Raw genomic sequence first — 15,930 nt, 5'->3', positions numbered from 1 at the left:
CCTTGACCTAGGTTTAATTGGATGAATAGGAGAGCATGCGTATTTGGGATTTAAGGACTTTAACTTGACTTTGACCAATTCATACGTTTATGCATTGAGTAATTTCCAAGGTATGGAGAAAAAGTGCAATTTCTGTATTGAATAGTAAATTGTTACCATTTTCATCCGACCTTTGACCCTAAGATTCATAAGATAATCAATGTCAGACAGAACATGCATAAATATGTAGAAAGTTAAAAGATAACTTGAGCCACTTCCGAGATATGGAGGAAAAACTTAGTTCAGCATTTTCACTTGATCTTTGACCTTTTGACCTTTGAGGCAAAAAGAAAAAAAAAAACTTTCCAGAGAATCTCTATTAGGTTATACATGCACACTTCAAGTGAAAAAAAATAATAATCCTGCTGGCATTGCATAAACGTGAGGGAAATAGTAAAATTTTGAAGTGTTGCCCTTGACCTTTGACCCCATGAACCCTAAATTGTCTAGATAATCACTGCCAGTCAGTACATGTATGTTCCATGAAGATAACTCGAACAATTTCCAAGGTACGGTGAAAAAAGTGAAGTTTTAATATTTTTACTTGACCTTTTGACCTTTGACCTTGAGCATGTGCACCCAAAAGTTGATAGGAACAACTTCACCCCCAATACACATACATGCCAAGTTTCATTAGGATACCGCAAAAGGCTTTTAAGTTACACTTGCCACAAAATTCATTACGGACGGACAACCCGAAAGCATAATGCCTCCGGCACCACTTCGTGGCGGAGGCATAATAAATTATGCTAGTAACGTATGGGGAAAGGTGGGGTATTTTTATTGATGATGTGGATTAACAAAATCTATGCTTGAAAGATACTCAATTAAGGAATTACTGATAAGGGAGGAAAAGGATTACGCCGCTAAAGATATGATTAAAAGACGGAGAGTAAAAGGAAGGTCAGAAAAAAAAAATATATATATATAATGTAGTTTCACGTAATTCGTTGCCTCTTATTAAAAAAAAAAGAAGTTTAGTTGGCATAGACGGAGATTCCATGTTTCACGGTGTTGTTTCCTCATGTTTTGGTGTATATGTGTGCAAATCTCCATGCAAGTGGATGTGTGTGTGTGTGTGTGTGTGTGTGTGTGTGTGTGTGTGTGTGTGCATGTGTTCATACAGCCAACGAGTCATACAGCACACAAGTCATACAACCCACTAGTTATACATCCCACGTGTTCGACACTAAGTAACAAAGCCAATGAGTTCGACATCAAGGAAAATAAGCCCACGGAGTCATTTAACACATGCGTTCGACACTACGCAATAAGAGTTCAGGATGCTGATGCTGCAAAGAAAAAGGGCTCTCTAGACTGACAAACGCAGACAAAGCCTACGAGATCGACTCTATGCAAAATAGGCTCACTGAGACCAACACTGGGAAAGAAGGCACACATCTTTCCTCTTCAATTCCAAAATGCAAAAGCACCCTCGTTTGCGTTAATTTCTCTATCTTGTAAGGAAATCTTGTTCCCCTACTCCACCCCCCTTTTTTTTATAACGTTTTTTTTTTATTGTCACGAAACAAGCAGGCGGCAATATTTTCTGTTCCCCTTAAATGATGTTATTAAAAGCAACATCCTGTACAGATTATAATTGTAGTTGACATAATAAATTGCGCTGTTCTTCATGTCGGTCTCGTACTGTCCGTCTGTCGAACTCACAGGATTCATTTGCCTTGTGTCGAACTCGTGGCTATATGGCTCGTGATCTGTATAACTCGTGGGGTGTATAACTCATGGACTTATTTTCGATGTCGGTCTCATAGGCTGTATGACTCGTGGGCGTCGGTCTCGTGGGATGACCCCAGAAGGACCAATCAAAACAAAGCAATTTTACCAATGTTTCTATCCTAATTTGTTGTTTTTTTTTCCTTTTTTTCAGCCGCGAACACACTCTCATTGGTGGTGAGATTTTCGACACTATCTGGACTGGAAGTGGTTGAATATGCTGACATATTGCAAAGCCCACCTACTTACGAATTGTTGAGTGACGATGTAAGTTACGGCTCTTCCTCCGATGTAATGTGAAACGGTGATACTGTGCTAAATAACTGTTTATTAGGCTCAGGATTTACATCCGAAGCGTGCTGTAAACATAATCATACGTTACAATAATAAGTGTGAGATGTCACTCTTAAAGGCAGAAATGTGGAAGTCATTGCATAACCCTGCTGCGTGTGAAATAACTGCTTGAAGTGTCTTCGTGGTGAACAAAATAATGCAAATTGTGTCGCATTGATCATTGTTAACTTTTTATTTTTTTTTTGCTTTGTATATTAATATTAATCAAAATCTTTTGTTTCTTTTGTTTATTTCTTTTGTCTTTCTTTTGTTTCTTAACTGCTCTTAAATTTCGCAGTTTATGCCAGCCACACTCTCTTAAAGGGAACCAATACCTTTGTTCGAAGTTATTCTTATTCAAATGCTTGATGCCTTCAAATTAATCATTGCAAATTTGGCAAGGCATAAGGAAATCCCAGCATTCAAAAGTGCACCCATTCAGAAGAGGGCAGCAGAGAGTTCATGACATATTTGTGGAGAAAACTCCAAGATGTAATACAGTACTCTCCGCGTAATCGGGTATCGCTTAAAAGGGTACTCCGTTTATTTGGGTAGTATTGTCAAAGTCAGTACCAATGCACATTAAAATTACCTGATAATCGGGTTGTCTCTCGTCATAAACGGGTAAATAAATATTGTCTTCTTATTTCATTTCTACCCACATTTTATAGCAGATAATACTTTAACAAGTCATGAATGTCAAATTTTAAACAGCTAATCGCATTCTCAGCTTAATTTGCTGAGAAGACCGGTCATTTTGGGAGTGATTAAACATGAAAACACATGTAGCAGTATCGACTTGCCACACGTAAACGAACATTACACATGCACCTGGCACTTGCAACTGCATAGACAGACAGGAGTTGAACACACTTGCGCTCCTCCCTTGCTCCGCAACAACATTCTCAATACGAGAAGTTTGCAACGGAAATCAGTTTTAGTAGACACTAAAGCACATTAAAAGGAACAGACACCTGTATCACGCTTACTTCATTTGTAAACTGCTTTTCATTGTGTTTGTAACTTCTAGGTCCTGACACACCTGCGGGGATCACGATTAACAGCGGACACGTTGGATGTGTACGTTTTCAACTTCACGTTGGTAGGCACTACGCTGATGGAGGTCGTATTCAGAGTTGCTCTTCCGACGTTGACTAATGTCACTGATGAGATCCTCCAAGACGTGTTTTATGCAGGGTTGACCCCGACGTTTAATCGCGTGGAGCCGAACCACATCGTGCAAATTGAAGGTACAGACTACAGTGTATAATGATTTCCACCTCAACCTGAATGTCATTGTTCTCCTAGAGGGCTAAGTAACCATTATGTTATTTCTGATCCCAACATCATCTTGTACAGTGGCGGATTGGCAGGGGGCACAGCGGGTGCACCCCCTTATTTTGTGTTAAAACAAAACAAATCATCTTTGTCAACGTCCCCCTCCCCCCTTTACGGAATTCCTGGATCCGCCCCTGCTTGCACCTATTCAAGCACTGCAGTAAGGGTAAAGCCGTTCGAACGAGAGATCAGGCAGGGAGCGGCAAGGGTCCTCTAGAATAAAAAAGAAATATATATACCTTACACACACTTACACACACGCGCGCGCACGCGTACGAAAGAGACAGCAACTCTGGACATCAAAAAAGCTTTTTACACTTGTAAATTTTTGCTTAGCCCCGGACCAACGGTGGGGCTAAGGGGGGGCCTTAGCCCCACCGTTGGTACGGGACTATCCTTAGCCCACTTTCTGTTTACACTCGTTTTTGCCAAAGTGGGCTAGCCCCACCGATAGTACGGTACTATCTGGCCCTGCAAAATAGCAGGGGTTAGCACCGCAATTGCGGTGCTATCACCGCAATTGCGGTGCCAAGCAAGTGAGTGTAAACAGAACGAAAAAATAATCCTGGGCTAAGCGACGGAGACGAAGTCCGACCCTCACTGACCAATCAGAAACGAGGTAATCAAGTGCTGCCGGTGCGTGCGTGTACGTGTACAGTACACAGCGTAATTATGAATATTCATGTTGTTTGGAAAGTCCGGGGCTAAGAAATACGAGTGTAAAAAGGTCAGATTTCTCCTTAGCCCCGGACAAGAGATAGTACGGGACTAATTGGCGAGTGTAAAAAGCTGAAAAAATTGGTACGGGACTAACGATAGTCCTGGGTCAGAGAAAGTCCGGGGTTAAGAAACACAAGTGTAAAAAGCCCTAAAGTGTTTCACAATCGAAGCGGGAAACTGATTTCAAGTGTATTGCTCGTAATGTTTCGAGGCAAGAGATGTCCTTATATACCTATTGATGATGCCTATTAGATGCAATTACATTTCATTGCAGAATAGAGAAGAGGGGACACCTTGGCGTAAGTTTTGTTGGTTGCAATCCGATGCTGGCTACTATCTCATATCTCTATCCGCTAAATGAATAAATGAATAAATACATGAATGAATAAGTTAAATATAATCATGATTATAATCATTGCCAAGGTATGTTGGTCCTTTGTCTCGCCTTGCAGCGCTACATATCATAAGGATGGATTTATCTTGCAGAATAAGGCATTGGGCACCATTCGCAATCCTATGAAGATTTAGAGGAGGTTTACACTATAGCTGGCTTTTGTTTATCTAATGCATGGGACAGAAAAGCACGACGAGGTTCATTCTGTTTGTAAGGTATGATGAATGACTGGATCTGCCAGAGAATGCGTTTTGGTGATCGCCATTGAAAAATAGATTATGTATAACATACCGGTAGATGCTTGTTTGGCTACTGTTTTGTTAATGACCATCTCGCTCTGTGGAATCTTTTGCACTCCTTCCAGTAACGTATGTTTATTCATTATCAAGTTGGATGTATTAGGTGAATATCATTTTGTTGCCCAATGAAAATACGGATCTCACTGAAGCTTTATATCATATAGTGATTTGGCGCTCTTCTAATCCCCACCCTAGATGTAGACGAATGTTTGGTATACGCGGACATAATATGCACAAATGGTGAATGCGAGAATACCATCGACGGCTACAACTGTACGTGCAATGATGGATACGAAGGAAATGGTGACTCGTGTCTGGGTGAGTACGCTTGATGAAATGTTATCATTGTGCATCAATCTGCAGAATGGTAACTGAACGATGTACCAATGTTATAATGCGTCATTATCTTTTTTTAGATTGCTTTAAAATCCTAATGTAGTGATTTGATCCTTTAAAACCAAAGTAACGAAGAGATACATAAAACAAGCAGGCAGCCAAGCAAGCTGTCTGTAAGTCATATCACACCGAAAAAAAAAAGTTTTCTGTAACGTTAATCACAATCTGGCAAGCCACAATAGCTGTACTTTTCGGCCCGAATTCACGAAGGTGGTACAATCTTGTCCATAATTAAACATCATTTCGAAACATTGCGAAATTATAATTTCCTTAACAAAATGGTTATATCGTGGACGACACATGGCGCCCCAAGGTCTTTGTCCATGGTTTAACCCAGGGACAAGATTGTACCACCTTCGTGAATTTGGATCCTTAGGTTAGTTAAACACATCTTTGCCTACATATTAGGGAAACGAGATACGTCTATGGAGATCTATTCTCACAAATAACCTCTGGCTAAGGTATCATTATTACAAAACAGCAACAAAAAGGGTAACGCAAGTCATACCTATTCATTTAAAGTCGCTGTTGTTGTTGTTTTTTTCTCCTTTGGTTCGAGAGAAAAAAAAAAGTAAAACAAATATGAGCAAGGATCCTTCATCATTATCATGATCACATAGATAACCGTGCCGTTTCATTCAGAAATTTCTGGTTTCATTGTTATACTGACATTAACGTTCATGACTGAACTCAAGAGACCAAGTGAAAAGCAGAGCTTGCTAGAAATTATTTTTAGTGTAAAATCATCTTAACATTGAATAGATAATTCACTTGCTGTGAGCAAAATTACTCCTGCGATGCATGATTCAGTTCAGACCTTGAAAATTGACACATTTGCTCACAAATCTCGAGCATGTGTGAGCAGTCCCACGTGATTGACACAGCGCGTGACGCGTAAAGTAAGGCCTATCACATGAAAATGTACATATTCTTCTATGAAAGTTGATATACTTTGCAAGAGTACGTCGCATGAAAGAGATTGGAGCAAACACCAACAATTGACTTATGAATTGCATACATTGTACTTCTTTGTTTACTTAAAGGAGACCTCCGAATGATTTTCAGACTTTTTCATTTGAACAACTATAAATTAGTTATATTGAGGACAGAGATTCAGAATTTGTGATAATTGGGATGAAGAATAAAAATGTTTTCAAAATTTGGATCAAATTGCAATGAACAAGGATGATGACATGGCAGAGTCACCATAAGAATGCATGAGTTGGGGCTCAAGGAAGCAGAACAATAGAAGAAGGCATGCATAGATTATACACAGGTGAACTCACAAGCAAGCGGTAGTGTAATGGAATTGAACTGCTACATTTTTGAAATATGTGAACCTCCTATGTCGTCATCCTTGTTCAGTGTAATTTGTTTAAGGTTTTTCAAAGTATTGTTTCTCTGCTCAATAACCACACTAAATTCTACAAATCTATACATGGAGTTGCTGATTTATGTACTACATGATGTGGAATTATGAAAATCATCTGGAATGTCCCTTTAAGATATCAACGAGTGCGCCACCGACGAGAACAATGATTGCTCCCAAATGTGCATCAACAACGATGGAGGCTTTTCATGCAACTGCTTCGAGGGGTATATGAAAGAAGGAGACGGTTGCATAGGTAGTACAAAGTGTTTGAAATCTATCAGTTTGTACGATAACAATGATAATGTTAACAATAATGGTATCAATAAATAATAATGATGATAATAATAATAATGATAATTGTGGAAGCAGTGGTAATAATAATAATAATGTTAATAAGTAGTGTCATTATTACTGTACAGTTGTATTCATTATTAGTATTATTAAAAGTATATGTATACGACTATTATTTCGAGTATTATAAATGTATTTACATTACTATCATGGTTATTCTTTTAATTACAATGGTAAATTCCATTGTGCAATAATTCTTCAGCAAATTGAATCAAGTGCACATAAGCATCGGAAATCTTACATTAATACAGTAATAACTACAGGAAAGAGGAAGTGGTGATAACATAGATTAATAGGCATTATACAATGTAGCTTAATCTATCTGCGGTGCTTCATACCTCACGAGAAGAAACTTTAATCCAATTCTCTGACGTATTGGATGCCAGCATAAATTACAGAGTAAAGGGGCCTTCTATCCACATGACAGAATTTGCGGTATTTGCAAATAAATTTGGCATAAGATTATGCTGCAATGGCTACTTTGAGATTTGTGTATCTGAATTAAAGCCGTTAGGTACTAGTAAGCCATACAACAATCCATCAGAGTAGTTTAGTTTACATTCATTCTTGAAATTAAACATTAATTATTGAGATGATTCAAGACTAATTGTGTATCTGAATTAAAGCCGTTAGGTACTAGTAAGCCATACAACAATCCATCAGAGTAGTTTAGTTTACATTCATTCTTGAAATTAAACATTCATTATTGAGATGATTCAAGACTACATATACCGCCACATCTTTTATTGTTCTTCCGGTTTTATACAAGTAGTTTCCGGCGCCTATGATATTGTTGGTGTGTGTGTGTGTGTGTGTGTGTGTGTGTGTGTACAGTAGGCAGGTAAATGGGGAATACGTAACCTACATGTGCCCTCAATATCAAAACTATTCGTGAGGTTCTGATCACCGCGTCACCTTTGTCACTTGACATTTTTTATAATTCCAACTTGTATTATAACAACTACCGCTTGTGCAGATATAGACGAATGCGATGGGGCTCACGGCTGCGACCATGTGTGTCAAAATACCAACGGGAGTTACGTCTGTACGTGTAATCAAGGATTTGAACTTGCTGCCGACTCGAGAAGTTGTACAAGTGGGTATTTTTTGATTAGTTAGCTTATTTTGTTTCATTTGTTTTTTTACTCTGAGAAAGTGAAATAAGGGCATTAAGCGACCTATAAAAGGATGTTATGTACTTTTGGTAGATATTGTACAAGTATAGGATGTAGATGGCATAGAGAAAAGAATGAGCAAAATTGTTAGATGTTATGTTATTCTCTTTCGTGGTTTGGTGAATCTAGATATCAATTTTAGTACGGCAGATAGGTGAAAGAATTGTGGGTTTGGTGAAACAAGCATGAAATTTGGCATGCGTGTAGACTATGCCCCAGTGGTGATTTTTAGATATAGGGCCATCGCAGATTCGGCCTGTGACAAAAATGGCGGCCATTTTCCAAAATGGCCGCCATCGTATATATTAAAGTCATTGATATTGGAGGTTAGATCAATTCTTGGGATGAAAATCTTTTTCCATGATGTTATAAACCACACATCAGTAGTTCTACTGTTCAGATAACATCTCAAATTCGACCTGTTTGAAAATGGCCGCCATTTTTCAAAATGGCCGCCATTTCTCGTTAGAAATTGTTGACATTTCAGTGTAAGTGAGATCAATTCTAGGGGTAAAAATCTTTTTTCATGCATTAAGAATCACCCTTCGGTAGTTTTACGTTCCACAAAACATCTCAGATTCGACCTGTGACGAAAAATGTCGGCCATTTTCCAAAATGGCCGCCATGGCTTATATGAAAGTCGTTGATATTCTAAGTTAGATTAATTCTTTGGGTGGAAATCTTTTTCCATTATGTTATAAACCACACATCAGTAGTCCTACTATCCTGATAACCCCTGAAATTCAACCTTTTTCAAAATGGCGGCCATTTTTTCAAGATTGCCACCATTGCTCATTAGAAATTGTTGACATTGTACGTGAGATCAATTCTAGGGGTGAAAATCTTTTCTCATGCATTGAAAATCACCCTTTAGTAGTTCTACTGTCCACACAATATTTCAGATTCGACCTGTGGCAAAAATGGCAGCCATTTTCCAAAATGGCCGCCATCTCTTATATGAAAGTCATTGATATTGTAGGTTTGATCAATTCTTGGGATGGATTTTTTTCCATTATGTTATAAACCACACATCAGTAGTTCTACTGTTTAGGTAACATCTCAAATTTGACTTGTTTCAAAATGGCGGCCATATATCAAGATGGCCGCCATTTCTCGCTAGAAATTGTTGACATTTCAGTGTAAGTGGGATCAATTCTAGGGATGAAAATCTTTTTTCATGCATTAAGAATCACCCTTCAGTAGTTTTACTGTCCACACAACATGATCTCAAATTCGACCTGTGACAAAAATGGTGGCCATTTTCCAAAATGGCCGCTATCGCTTGTACATGAAAGTTGTTGATATTGTAGGTTAGATCAATTTTTGGGGTGGAAATCTTTCTCCATTATGTTATAAACCACACATCAGTAGTCCTACTATCCTGATAACCCCTGAAATTCAACCTTTTTCAAAAAGCAAATGTATTGTGTTTAAAGGGGAAGGCTATTAACTGATCAGTGGGAATCAGTGGAAATGCTTGGAGATGATTGTTCCAATCCTTATGGGATTCATTCAAGAGTTCATTGTATATCTATTGTTGTGTGAAAATGATTTGCTTCAGAATGGTCTCATATTCAAGTAATGTACAGTTTAATGCTTCCAGGTGAGCGTCCCTGGTCAGTGACGGAGCATTAATCTGCACATTACTTGAATATGAGACCGTTCTGAAGCAAATCATTTTCACACAACAATAGATATACAATGAACTCTTGAATGAATCCCATGAGGATTGGAACAATCATCTCCCAGCATTTCCACTGATTCCCACTGATCAGTTACTAGCCTTCCCCTTTTAAGTTGGTTCTAATGGATGGCAGTTGTAAGAAGAAGACTGCCGAGTGTAGTTATTGTGCACTTTTTCATTTATAACACCATAAGACCATAAGAACACCATAATTGAGATAGTGTAGTACAAGGGTTGAGTATACAGTAGTATACGCACTATATTCTTTGGAAATATAGATTTTATATTATTGATAACGCCAACATTTCTGGAAAGACATTTACCAAAGTAGCATATAATATATGAATTCTCAAATTCAATTTGTCATCTATATGTAGGCCTAAAATTTTTGTATTCGTGACTTTGTCAAATTGCACATTATCAAAGAGTATAATAATGGCCTGGCAAGGATGATAATGGACGGTTAAATAGCACATACAGTACTTGGTTTTCAAGAAATTTAAAAATAACCTGTTTGCACTGTCGTATCTACGGAAAACTGCGCCTGGGACAAGCGCGAAAATCGCGCCACTATAATTTCTGAAAAAGTTAGAGTTCAACCCCAACCCCATCCCGGTAGGGACTTCAGAAAAGTTCACATGATATGCTTTCTCAAGCACTTAAAAGGGGTCTTTTGAGGGAAGTTTCTATAGCTCAGTCGGTAGAGCACCGGTCTAGCAATCCGGAGGTCTCGGGTTCGAATCCCGATGGAATCCCATTTTCTTTGCTCACTTTTCCACTAATAATTTATATTCTTTCTGGTCAGTTTAATCTGTCTTTATTTGTTACAAACTCAAAAAGCTGCATCACTTCGGTGATCCCTCGCATTTATCCCCAAGTTGAATTATCCTTCGGGTTTATGCCAGGTTCAAGTGTGTGCGTGTGTGTCACACGCATACACACTGCTATAGCTTCTGACCACCCGAGCATTGAGAATTAAGGGTTTCTGGGACGAACACTGTACTAGGGCTTTCTATAGCTCAGTCGGTAGAGCACCGGTCTAGCAATCCGGAGGTCTCGGGTTCGAATCCCGATGGAATCCCATTTTCTTTGCTCACTTTTCCACTAATAATTTATATTCTTTCTGGTCAGTTTAATCTGTCTTTATTTGTTACAAACTCAAAAAGCTGCATCACTTCGGTGATCCCTCGCATTTATCCCCAAGTTGAATTATCCTTCGGGTTTATGCCAGGTTCAAGTGTGTGCGTGTGTGTCACACACATACACACTGCTATAGCTTCTGACCACCCGAGCATTGAGAATTAAGGGTTTCTGGGACGAACACTGTACTAGGGCTTTCTATAGCTCAGTCGGTAGAGCACCGGTCTAGCAATCCGGAGGTCTCGGGTTCGAATCCCGATGGAATCCCATTTTCTTTGCTCACTTTTCCACTAATAATTTATATTCTTTCTGGTCAGTTTAATCTGTCTTTATTTGTTACAAACTCAAAAAGCTGCATCACTTCGGTGATCCCTCGCATTTATCCCCAAGTTGAATTATCCTTCGGGTTTATGCCAGGTTCAAGTGTGTGCGTGTGTGTCACACACATACACACTGCTATAGCTTCTGACCACCCGAGCATTGAGAATTAAGGGTTTCTGGGACGAACACTGTACTAGGGCTTTCTATAGCTCAGTCGGTAGAGCACCGGTCTAGCAATCCGGAGGTCTCGGGTTCGAATCCCGATGGAATCCCATTTTCTTTGCTCACTTTTCCACTAATAATTTATATTCTTTCTGGTCAGTTTAATCTGTCTTTATTTGTTACAAACTCAAAAAGCTGCATCACTTCGGTGATCCCTCGCATTTATCCCCAAGTTGAATTATCCTTCGGGTTTATGCCAGGTTCAAGTGTGTGCGTGTGTGTTACACACATACACACTGCTATAGCTTCTGACCACCCGAGCATTGAGAATTAAGGGTTTCTGGGACGAACACTGTACTAGGGCTTTCTATAGCTCAGTCGGTAGAGCACCGGTCTAGCAATCCGGAGGTCTCGGGTTCGAATCCCGATGGAATCCCATTTTCTTTGCTCACTTTTCCACTAATAATTTATATTCTTTCTGGTCAGTTTAATCTGTCTTTATTTGTTACAAACTCAAAAAGCTGCATCACTTCGGTGATCCCTCGCATTTATCCCCAAGTTGAATTATCCTTCGGGTTTATGCCAGGTTCAAGTGTGTGCGTGTGTGTCACACACATACACACTGCTATAGCTTCTGACCACCCGAGCATTGAGAATTAAGGGTTTCTGGGACGAACACTGTACTAGGGCTTTCTATAGCTCAGTCGGTAGAGCACCGGTCTAGCAATCCGGAGGTCTCGGGTTCGAATCCCGATGGAATCCCATTTTCTTTGCTCACTTTTCCACTAATAATTTATATTCTTTCTGGTCAGTTTAATCTGTCTTTATTTGTTACAAACTCAAAAAGCTGCATCACTTCGGTGATCCCTCGCATTTATCCCCAAGTTGAATTATCCTTCGGGTTTATGCCAGGTTCAAGTGTGTGCGTGTGTGTCACACACATACACACTGCTATAGCTTCTGACCACCCGAGCATTGAGAATTAAGGGTTTCTGGGACGAACACTGTACTAGGGCTTTCTATAGCTCAGTCGGTAGAGCACCGGTCTAGCAATCCGGAGGTCTCGGGTTCGAATCCCGATGGAATCCCATTTTCTTTGCTCACTTTTCCACTAATAATTTATATTCTTTCTGGTCAGTTTAATCTGTCTTTATTTGTTACAAACTCAAAAAGCTGCATCACTTCGGTGATCCCTCGCATTTATCCCCAAGTTGAATTATCCTTCGGGTTTATGCCAGGTTCAAGTGTGTGCGTGTGTGTCACACACATACACACTGCTATAGCTTCTGACCACCCGAGCATTGAGAATTAAGGGTTTCTGGGACGAACACTGTACTAGGGCTTTCTATAGCTCAGTCGGTAGAGCACCGGTCTAGCAATCCGGAGGTCTCGGGTTCGAATCCCGATGGAATCCCATTTTCTTTGCTCACTTTTCCACTAATAATTTATATTCTTTCTGGTCAGTTTAATCTGTCTTTATTTGTTACAAACTCAAAAAGCTGCATCACTTCGGTGATCCCTCGCATTTATCCCCAAGTTGAATTATCCTTCGGGTTTATGCCAGGTTCAAGTGTGTGCGTGTGTGTCACACACATACACACTGCTATAGCTTCTGACCACCCGAGCATTGAGAATTAAGGGTTTCTGGGACGAACACTGTACTAGGGCTTTCTATAGCTCAGTCGGTAGAGCACCGGTCTAGCAATCCGGAGGTCTCGGGTTCGAATCCCGATGGAATCCCATTTTCTTTGCTCACTTTTCCACTAATAATTTATATTCTTTCTGGTCAGTTTAATCTGTCTTTATTTGTTACAAACTCAAAAAGCTGCATCACTTCGGTGATCCCTCGCATTTATCCCCAAGTTGAATTATCCTTCGGGTTTATGCCAGGTTCAAGTGTGTGCGTGTGTGTCACACACATACACACTGCTATAGCTTCTGACCACCCGAGCATTGAGAATTAAGGGTTTCTGGGACGAACACTGTACTAGGGCTTTCTATAGCTCAGTCGGTAGAGCACCGGTCTAGCAATCCGGAGGTCTCGGGTTCGAATCCCGATGGAATCCCATTTTCTTTGCTCACTTTTCCACTAATAATTTATATTCTTTCTGGTCAGTTTAATCTGTCTTTATTTGTTACAAACTCAAAAAGCTGCATCACTTCGGTGATCCCTCGCATTTATCCCCAAGTTGAATTATCCTTCGGGTTTATGCCAGGTTCAAGTGTGTGCGTGTGTGTCACACACATACACACTGCTATAGCTTCTGACCACCCGAGCATTGAGAATTAAGGGTTTCTGGGACGAACACTGTACTAGGGCTTTCTATAGCTCAGTCGGTAGAGCACCGGTCTAGCAATCCGGAGGTCTCGGGTTCGAATCCCGATGGAATCCCATTTTCTTTGCTCACTTTTCCACTAATAATTTATATTCTTTCTGGTCAGTTTAATCTGTCTTTATTTGTAATAAATTCAGATAAATTTTGGCGAGTGAGCGTAGCGAGCAAGCCGAATTTTTTAATATATTTTTTGGCATCATCATCATGTTTTAATCTCCTCTTTTTCTTCTTTTTTTGGATTAATTCTAGCGAGAGAGCGCTGCGAGCGAGCCGAAAATTTATGTATTTCAGCATACAAAACAGGGAATTCTTATCATTTTTTGGCTTATTAACTCTTACATTTCTAATCAACATATATAATGACGGCCTTATTAAGATAACGATTTATACCAACAAACTGAGGAATTGAAAAAAATACTCCAAATTAGTAAGCACGATTGAGCCGAAATTTACATATTTCCGCGCCATAAAGTTTTGTTAATATTTTTTTTAAATATAAAGTTTGGCAGTGAGCGCAGCGAGCAAGCAAAACATTTTTTTCTTGTATTTCAGCTTACAAATCATGGAATTCTTGTCATATTTTACTTATTATATCTTAAAATTCCAATCAAGATAAAGTGACGACCTTGTAGATAACGATTTATACCAACAAACAGAGGACTTGAACAAACAAAAAAAAAGATATGCGCTAGTGAGCCGAAATTTGTATAATGCCGCGTCATCATTATGTTTTGTTATCTTGTTTGATTTTTTTTGCCCCCTCCCCCCCCCCCCCCCCCATATGTTCGACACCTTTGGCGCTCTCGTTTGATCCAATGGGCGATCGCTTCAGAACGAAGGAAATAAAATTGCAGCCGGTGCTCCGTATAACATTTTGCCTTCTAGCGATGGCATGTGTGAACACAATGCTAGTATACATTGTCATTTTGTCCACGTCATCATAATGTTTTGATCTTATCTTCTTTTTTATATACATGTGTATATAAATTTTGGCGAGCGAGCGCAGTGAGCGAGCCGAAATTTCAGCTTACAAAACATGGAATTCTTGTGTGAACACATTGTCATTTCTTGTTTTTGTGGTTGATTTGGTTTTCTCCCTCCCCCATTCTCCCTGCCCCCCCCCCCCCCCCCCACCCCCGGTCCGGCAAAGTTTTTTTTTTTCTTCTTCTTCTTCTGTTTTTCCTTCTTCTTTTCTTTTTTTTCTTCGTTTTTTTCGTTTTGCGGCGCCCTCAAGTAGTGGCGCCCGGGGTACGTGTCCCCCTTGCCCCCCCCCCCCCTAGATACGCCACTGCCTGTTTGCATGGATCCATGCCGATTTCAGTTCCGAATTTATAATATTTAGTAGTTGGTGTGGATTTTTGCGAGAGAAGAAAATACTAGAATCATCGGCAAATGATATGAAAGAAAGAAGTATGGGAGGAAATTCGGGAAAATTGTTCATATACAAAATAAAAAGTAGGGGACCAAGCAGCAACCCATGTGGAACACCACAAGAAATAGATCGCAATATATATAGACTCCGCATCATTTAAAGAAACAAATTGTTTCATATTAGTTAGGTAACTTCTAAACTATTCCAGGGCCTTTCTTCTGATTCCATAATATGATAGTTTGTACAATAAAATATTCTGATCAATGGTATCTAAAGCTTTAGCATAGTATAAAAATATACCTACAGTATGTAACTTCTTCTCAATTGCCGAGGCAACATTATTAATAGAATATAGCATCGCATGTGATATTTCATGAAAGCAAAATTGTAAATTAGTTAATATTTCACATGACTTGGAAAATTTGATCAAACGAACATAAATATGCTTTTCAACTGATTTTCAAATGAAATGAAAATTATAAAAGAGCTTTTCGAGGATTCTGGAAAAGGTTTTGAGTAAAGAAGTAGTGCGGTTTATAATTACGTACTTCTTGAAATTCTCCTTTCTTGAAGACTACTTTTGCAATTTTCATATTTTGTCGTACGTAACCGTTTAAAATAGATATTGAATACATGAGTGAAAAGTTTCACAAAAAATGCAGCGACTTTCTTCACTAGCTTGTTTGTGAGGCCATCACATCTTTGGGATATGTTTATCTTGAGGTTACTGACAATATCAATTACCTCCTCTTCCACATGACTGG

General features: G+C 39.3%; 1 protein-coding gene and 1 non-coding gene across 2 annotated transcripts in view; both read left to right on the top strand.

The window, feature by feature from the left end:
• The window catches only part of LOC139720209 (uncharacterized), a 92,038-nt gene that overhangs the window by 68,863 nt on the left and 7,245 nt on the right, over window positions 1-15,930 (top strand). Inside the window, exons 24-25 of the mRNA XM_071631571.1 lie at window positions 5,053-5,175; window positions 7,953-8,072. Of these exons, the coding sequence (XP_071487672.1) occupies window positions 5,053-5,175; window positions 7,953-8,072 (243 nt within the window). The remainder of the gene's footprint in view (window positions 1-5,052; window positions 5,176-7,952; window positions 8,073-15,930) is intronic.
• On the top strand, window positions 10,518-10,590 carry Trnaa-agc (transfer RNA alanine (anticodon AGC)). Its single transcript has one exon. It is a non-coding gene; the product is annotated as a tRNA-Ala (tRNA).

Source organism: Diadema antillarum, unplaced genomic scaffold (genome assembly GCF_040938485.1).
Source record: "Diadema antillarum isolate AM-2024a unplaced genomic scaffold, OU_Dant_1.0 scf00000123, whole genome shotgun sequence".
NCBI classification, from domain to species: domain Eukaryota; kingdom Metazoa; phylum Echinodermata; class Echinoidea; order Diadematoida; family Diadematidae; genus Diadema; species Diadema antillarum.
This window is presented reverse-complemented; position numbering and strand designations above follow the sequence as displayed.